This window comes from Thunnus maccoyii, chromosome 6, assembly GCF_910596095.1.
Source record: "Thunnus maccoyii chromosome 6, fThuMac1.1, whole genome shotgun sequence".
Taxonomy (NCBI): Eukaryota; Metazoa; Chordata; class Actinopteri; order Scombriformes; family Scombridae; genus Thunnus; species Thunnus maccoyii.
In genome coordinates, this window is record NC_056538.1 from 2,160,503 (window position 1) to 2,168,514 (window position 8,012).

General features: G+C 38.8%; 1 protein-coding gene across 1 annotated transcript; it reads left to right on the forward strand.

The window, feature by feature from the left end:
* Positions 1-2,254: 2,254 nt before the first annotated feature.
* LOC121898909 (dehydrogenase/reductase SDR family member 13-like) lies at positions 2,255-7,519 on the forward strand. Its single transcript, XM_042414427.1, has 5 exons — positions 2,255-2,991; positions 4,600-4,718; positions 5,053-5,176; positions 5,630-5,956; positions 6,184-7,519. The coding sequence occupies exons 1-5, from the start codon at positions 2,865-2,867 to the stop codon at positions 6,441-6,443; spliced, it is 957 nt and encodes a 318-aa protein (XP_042270361.1). The 5' UTR covers positions 2,255-2,864; the 3' UTR covers positions 6,444-7,519.
* The last annotated feature ends 493 nt before the right edge of the window (positions 7,520-8,012 follow it).

The window sequence follows — 8,012 nt, forward strand, 5'->3', positions numbered from 1 at the left end:
CTGATTTAAAAGGACAAAGACACAGTTAACTTCACACATTTCCACACACACACAACTCACACATTGCCTGCGTCACGTAAAGATTATCTGTCTTATTTAATTTGAATTGAGGTTAAAGGACATTTGATTTTCACATTATGACTGAAGTTTTCTGATTTCATGGAGATTTATTGGACTGAACAAAACATTTGTGACTGAATGCTCTAAATTGATTGTGAATATTTAGTTTAATCATAAAATGTTGAGGAAGATCAATTGTGCTTTTTATTTCTTACATTCTGTTGTATCTTTTTATGTCTACATGTTTAATTATGTCTATATATTTAAAGTGTTTGAATGTACAGTATGTGACTTGAATAGATGTTCATACACAGAATGTAACAATGACATTCCACCTCACTGCTGCCTCTTATCACAACTGTGCACGAGTCTGTACAGGAAAATCATATAACTCTGTGTCTGATAACATATTGTGACTAATAGTTGAAATTTTGATAATTCAGGGTAATTTCTATGTGTGTGATGCTCAGGAAAATCTATTTAATTTTACAAACATTTCATTTGTCATGTATGTGTGCAAAGTCTGTCTTGGTCTCAGGTCATAATATGAGCTGCAGTTTTAACTGCCATAATGTCAAAATCACATCACCCATACTGTGCCTGGAGGCTTAGTGTTGTTCACCTTTTCTACCACTGGTAGGCAGAGCGTGCTCATAGTTTCTGCTGGGATTGAGTTTACACAAGGAAGCCAATATGTGTACATTTCTGACTCTGGCACCATCCAGTGGAAGTATCAAAAAAGACACTATGGCAGACAACAGTACACACTCATACAATATACTGCATTTTAGCACTAAGTAAACTGGTTCCCAGTGACTGAATTACTTGGTAATGAGTTACATTTGCATTGTTTCTATAACCACAAGCCATGAACTGTACACACATACAAGTCAGTATCAAGTCTGCTAATCAAATAACACACTGGTCCATACTAACAAGGTTACTGTTTCTTGAATACTGTTAGTGACTAATAACTAACTACTCAGCTGTTTAGTGCTTACCTTAACCTATAATAATACATCACAATTTATTTGCTGGTCATATTTTGTATTATTAATTTAAGTCTGAAATGTAACTAGTAACTAAAGTTACATGTAAAAGTAGTGGAGTAAAAAGTACAGTATTTCCCCCTGAAATGTAGAGGAGTTATAAAGTAGCATAAAATGGAAATACTCAAGTAAAGTACAAGTACCTCAAAATTGTTCTTACGTACAGTACTTGAGAAAATGTACTTACTTACTTTCCACCACTGCGGTCCAAAGATGAACAGATGTTTTCTTTCTTTGCTGACCCTTAAGAGTTTCAGAGTTTTCCAGTCCACACTGTCCCTGAGGATGTTTTACCTCTTTATAAATGTAGTGGAAACAGCTCTAGTGCATAAACTAACTGCATGTTAAATAACAATATCTCATTTTATCTCTATACAGATTAAATTCACAAATGCAATATGTAAATAAGACAGCTTTAGAGTTATTGGATTACAGTTAAACCCTGTTTACAGTTTTCATGCTAAGCTAGGCTAAAGATGTCACTAAGCCAGATACTCATGGAAATTTGCAAGATGGCAAATCAGTGAATTAATAAATGTAACACATGGTGGTTGTGGAAGAAAAGTAACTGATCTAATTGTGAGATATTGAAATAAAAAAATAGGAGCAACCTTAGCTGCTCTTGGTTTTTGGTGTATTTGTGTCATCAACCCAAAAATGTTACACAAATTGTGTTTACAGCACAATCTGAAATCTCAGCGTGTTTCTCAACCCTCTTTACTCAACATACTGTAATAACTGTGGGAAACTTTAAATTCACTTCAACTTCAAATGAACTTTATTTCACTCTTGTGGGTTATATTAAAGACTGTAAACCACCCAGTCCTTTTTTTTTTTTACAAGGGTCAATGCGACCAGTAACATGCCAAAAAGTGATTGCAGCCCATAGTTACTGAAATATTTCAATATTGTATTTAAACCATGTTGCATCATGCATTAAATCACTCCAAGTTTCTCACACTTTTCCCAGAAGTTAAATGCCAGACAGCGTGTCCTCCTGTGGTGGTGATAAAAATCAGATAAATCAGATTTGTTGCGAAACTACATCCTTTAGGACAATCAATATATCACTATTGAACACCAAAAGAGCGCCACACATGCCCGATAGGCCCAATGACATAATTTTTGTTCATAGAAGCATGAGCTTCTTTCAATTAAAGTCCAATCAAAAGTCAGATAAAAAATGCAAACCAATTAAACAATCAATTAAGCTGTGGGCCAATCACTAGCACGGTAGAGGTGTGTGCTGTTGAAAAAGTTATACATCAAGAAATAAATGACTAGAAACGAAGCAGAAATGCAGTATAAAAGGGAAAACCAAAAAAGACTATTAGACACAGAATCTGCAGGTCTGCAGGTGGTGCTACTGTCCTATTGGATTATTTTGGATGGGAGGGAGAGGAGGACAAGAGTTCATCCCGTTATTTTAATTCAGCCTTTGATAGTGTCCAAGTTGATTAACCAGTGTGAAAATGTGATTTCACTGTCAACTTTCCTGTCAAAAGTTGGTCAAAATTGAAACAGATGATCTTCATTTGCTTAAATAAACATGTCTGACCTGTAATCATTAGACACATGGTCTGTTGCTTTATGAATCCCAGTCCTTTAACTCTGCTGTAACAGAGGGAACGTTGTCACGCCCAGCCAGGAAAGGGAGGGGTTTGTATGTTTGAATGTTTGAGGCTCAAAGCATAAGTTTGTCTGATTTCCTCAGTGAAGTCAGTCTGGTGTGAAGTCAGACTGGAGATTGGAACAATGTCTACCCTCCTGCTGGTTGTGGGTGTCGTCGTAGGAGCTGCTTACATTTACCGCCATGTTGTGGTAAAGGGGAAGCGGTACACAAGCAAAGTAAAGCTGCATGGCAAAACTGTGATTGTAACTGGTAAGTCAAGGTTTGTTTACTGCTGTGTTATATCCACTAACTGTTTTCTGTGTGTGCTGTACAATCCAGTACTGTAGGCAGATCTCACAGTGTGGGTGGGCACAGAGAAAATCAGGTGGGTCTAGCCCGTCCAAGACCATTACAACTATACTTACCTGAACGCACCACAGTTTGATCATACAAGCCTGTATATATACTGTATATCATCAGAGGTAATGTTAGAGGCACCAAGATGAACATCGCCAAGATGGCATAGCCTGGCATGGGGGCCACATATTCACACACACACACACAGCTGGCAGACACAAGAGCATCATCAATCAAGCGTATGGATAGAGGTACACTGGTAACATGCTCAATAACATTAAAATTGACCATAGCCTGACACAGCAGCCACATAAACCACATACATGCACACACACACACACAGATGGCAGACGCAGCAACATCTGCATAAAATCCAATTGTACACCCAGCAAAACCTATACCCAATAAACAATAATATTGAAATAGGCTACTGCAGTCCTAAATTGTAAATGAGCTTACTTTTGATAATTACAGCAGGAGATGACGGGCTTGGTGCTGAACACTGAAATTATTTCATTATAGTCAAATGATTCAGTCAGTTCTTGGATGTTGTCGTTGGAGAATCAAATTCTCAGTCACATGCTGCTGCTGACGGTTAAAGGGCTGAATTAGCAGCCACGTATGTGTCATTACTACTCAGCACTTGTTGAGGAGAAACTGGTGCAGGAGGAGGTGTCTGGGTTGAGAATGATCACTGAACTTGAGCTGAATTCTGTTCCTCCTGCTCCTCATGACGTCTTTTTGTGACTGCTTTGTTTCACCATGTTTCTTATCTTAACCTACATTAAAAGCAGCTAGCTAGTGGACAGAAGGCTTCTGTTCCTCTGTGCAAGGCGTAGGCTGTGCACTGAGTCAAAGAGGAAGAGCTACTCACAATCTGGCATTTGTGAAATGCTCTGGCACTAAAAAAAAAAAACTGATCAACACATCACATGGTAAACAAAAAGCAAGAAAAAAGAATGGTTTCATTTTTATTGGTCACGTAATCAGATACTGCTATTCAGTGGATGTTCCGGCAAAAAAGGAAGCCTTCTGATTGGTTGGGCCTGAGTGTAATTAGTGTTTTTGAGAGACTTTGCATTAGGAAGCAACTCATAAAGTACATTTCATATCTTTTCACTCAACTTTGGTTGCATTCAGACAGAAACTGAACCAGTGCTGCTTCTCTGTCACTAAAACTTTAAGGCTCAAGGTCGTTGTATTATATATCATAAAGATCTGCCAGTTGACAAAAGTACAGCCTAGAAAACCTAACATGACATTAGATTTTTTAAAAAAAATATTTTTGACATATACTTTTGAGGAGGTCCTCATTTAAAGATAATAATGTATTCGAGTTGATCTTCCTGTTAAAATAATTTGAAAATAGATAAAAACTTAATGTTGCTATTGTTCAAATAGCAAATTTAGAAGGTTGTGAAGCCTTGGTGGAGGTATGGGCTTGGAGTGATTTCTAGTTTCCACAAATTTTACTCATGCAAATTACAAAATATATCACCTATGTCCTCTGTTCACCTCCAGGCAGCAACAAAGGCATTGGGAAGACCACAGCCATAGGCTTGGCTAAAAGAGGAGCCAGAGTGATTCTGGCTTGTCGCAACAAGCAGAGAGGAGAAGCTGCTCTTATGGAAGTCAAGAGGGTGAGAAGAAATCTATCATGCTTTGTTTCTTTTGTTAAAACACACTTATTTACTGTCATTCCTCAACCAAGAGTAGGTCCTGTCCAAGGAGCTGGTATTTACCACCACAGAATGATACTCTTTTCCATACGTACTGGTTGTTGCAAAATGTACCCACATCAGGCTCCATCATACTGGGAATGAATGACCACTGATATCTATAGAAGTCAACCTTAGTAAAATAATTGCAAAGAACACAAAAACAAGTAGCGAGTATTTGCCAAAATGTCTCAGTGCTTCTTTATTTTACTTTATATGTTTAATCAGTCAAAATGCTGCTTGATATCCCTCACAGGAGAGTGGCAGCAATCAGGTGGTGTTCATGCAGTTGGATCTTGGGAGTCTCAAGTCTGTTCGCAGCTTTGCTGAAACCTTCCTGAAGACTGAACCCAGACTGGACATCCTCATCAACAATGCAGGTAAGGATGTTCATTGCAGCCTGATATTTTATGTAATAAGCATATATAAAAAACATAAATTGCATCTCACAATTCAGAGTAACCCTGTAGAGCTGGTTACAGAAACCAAACTTATTATTACACTTGATGACAAAATATCTAAGTCTAACTAAATTATATCTAAAATGGGCAAAGCGATATCTGCTATTAAAAAGTTGTCAAACATGTCTAGCTCCAAGCATATTAAAGCACCTAGACCTAAGTTGTAATAACTATGAAACTATGCCTTGACTGTGCTTGGAGGTATAATATTTAGCATTTTGATGATTTTGGACCTTGAGGAATGTGATGTGTTGAGTCAGTTTTCTGTGAAGGGAATCATAGAGGCAGAATCTCAGTTTATGTGTGCTGGAGGACAGGCAACATGTGATTGTTTCTGACAATAGGATTAAAGGTGCTCCATGTCCATCACAGGTATTTACCTGCAGGGTTGGACAGAGGACGGACTGGGAATGATGTTTGGCGTCAACCACATTGGCCACTTCCTATTAACCAACCTGTTGTTGGACCGGCTGAAGGAGTGCGGACCAAGCCGGGTGATCAATGTGTCATCAGCGGCACATAACATGGGAAAAATTGACTTTGACTGCCTGAACACTCACAAAGCTCTAGGACTGGGGACGTCAGGCATGGAGGTTCTACAGGTCTACTCTGATAGCAAGCTGTGCAACGTCCTCTTCACACATGAGCTGGCCCAAAGACTGCAGGGAACCAAGGTCACCTGCTACTGCCTCCATCCAGGTCAGTAGTCAGAGCATGTTGCCATGCAACTTGAGTTAAGAGACAGGGAATACAGTCTTGACAATATATTTTGGAATTTTTATGTGATGTGATTTTTTAAATTCTATATCAAGCTGAAAAGGTTTGTGGATTTGGGGTGTGTCTAATCGTTGAATGGTAGTATAGGAAAATAAAAGCACTTGGTTAAGGTTAGGAAAACATTACCACTTTTATTTTATTTTCTGCAGGGGTCATCAAGACTGAGCTGACCAGGAAGGCTAACTTCGTAAAGGACCCCCTCCTGAAATTCCTGACTGCCTTTTTCCTCAAAAACACCATCCAGGGATCCCAGACCACTCTGCACTGTGCTATCCAGGAGGGCATTGAACCTCTCAGCGGACGTTACTTCTCCAACTGCACTGTGAGAGAAGTCTGTGCTAAAGCCAAGGATGATGCTGCAGCTAAGAAGCTGTGGGAGCTCAGTGAGAGACTGTGTGGTCTTGCATAAAGATTCACATTGGATTCTGGACACTGGATTGTCATAGTTTTATATTAGAGTACAAGACGATGTCCTCATAGCCTGATCATAGGCAAGTAAGGCAAAAGTTCATGTAGAGATCTAAGTTTGGCAGCTCCCTCATTGCAACACCACTCCTCTCCTGAGATAACAGAGATAACATCCAGTGTGAATGGATTGTTCAAAATTTAAGCAGTGCTGTTTAAAAGTTAAACAGTGCTGTAGTCTACACTCTACACTGTAGAGCCTACAGTGTAGATTCTTATTCATGTGTAAAGTGTTGGCTACAGTGGAGCTGTCGCACATAGTACAAAAGCATTTAATCAATAAACACCACACTAACAAGAAATCTATTTTCAGAGCCATGGTTTATCATATCACAGAAGAACAGAGTTGTATACTACATTCTGACTTTGCTACCTGTTGCTTGTTTGCTCCACACAGCAGCAGCAGCCACTGTTACAGGCGATGACGTGCATTTCACTGTCTGCAACCTGCTGAGTAAGATTAGGGACTGCTCACATTTGCTCCAGACTTCTGTTCTCACATGGGTTTACTGAATGACTGTTGGCCTGTGTGTGTGTGTGTGTGTGTGTGTGTGTGTGTTATGAATGAGAAATATTCAGTATGAATAGGGACATGTATCTGTTTGTCATGCCATTTTGAATTCTCCCTGGAAGATGCTTTTAAAGGACATAATATGACACGGCACATTGAAACTCATTTGAAATCCAGACTAATGGCGCCCTTCAAGGTGGTTTGGCAGTATAATCCTCCTTATACATCCCCCAGTGTAAATAATGCTGATTACATACTTACCTCTCCCACGGCAGGGAATGCTGTTGTGATACATCCACACACCACTACAGGAGAGACTGAACCATGTCCCATAAACCTAATAACACTCTACTATAAATATAATCTGCTGGCAAAAAACAAACACTGACAACCTGAAAAAGAAATCACACTGAATAGGTGATCATAATTAACACTATACTGTATATACAAATTATACTAGTGTCAGCAAACTAAACCTGTTCTGGAGTTGTTGTTGTTTTCTGTAAACAAGTGTCTCACATCAGCTGATTCAGTCAATAGTTAATCACTGTATACTGTATCATTTCCATTAAATAACATGGAACATGTTCCTAAATACAGTTGTGTTAAATTAAATGACTACAAACTATATGACACATGGAAATCCAGCAGCAGGTTAAGTAAGGGGCACCTGTAAGTTTACATTGAGAGTTACTCAGTAGAACACATTGAGTGAATCATTCTTGCTGTGTTCTTGGTGCATAACAGCCACCTGTAGATCAGTGGAATATTGTGAAACCATTGGCAGGATTCCATCAATGTGCAACAAAGTTTTGACCAAAAGCCCAAAAGGCAAAAGTGTCTGCAGCTATTTTTTGTCTCTTCAGTGGACACATCAGTGAACATTTAAGTGCTTCAAGTATGTCATGATTTATTTTATTAAGTCTGTTACCATCACACTTTGTCACACTCAGCTTTATCAATACACCAACTTTTCCAACTCAGACAAGTGCAAACATTTTC

Bases quoted from the DNA above. Each gene is read 5' to 3' on its own strand.
- LOC121898909 (XM_042414427.1), top strand. From the start codon at position 2,865: ATGTCTACCCTCCTGCTGGTTGTGGGTGTCGTCGTAGGAGCTGCTTAC. The intron at 2,992-4,599 runs GTAAGTCAAGGT...GTTCACCTCCAG, and splicing joins CAAAACTGTGATTGTAACTG to GCAGCAACAAAGGCATTGGG. The intron at 5,957-6,183 runs GTCAGTAGTCAG...TATTTTCTGCAG, and splicing joins CTGCTACTGCCTCCATCCAG to GGGTCATCAAGACTGAGCTG.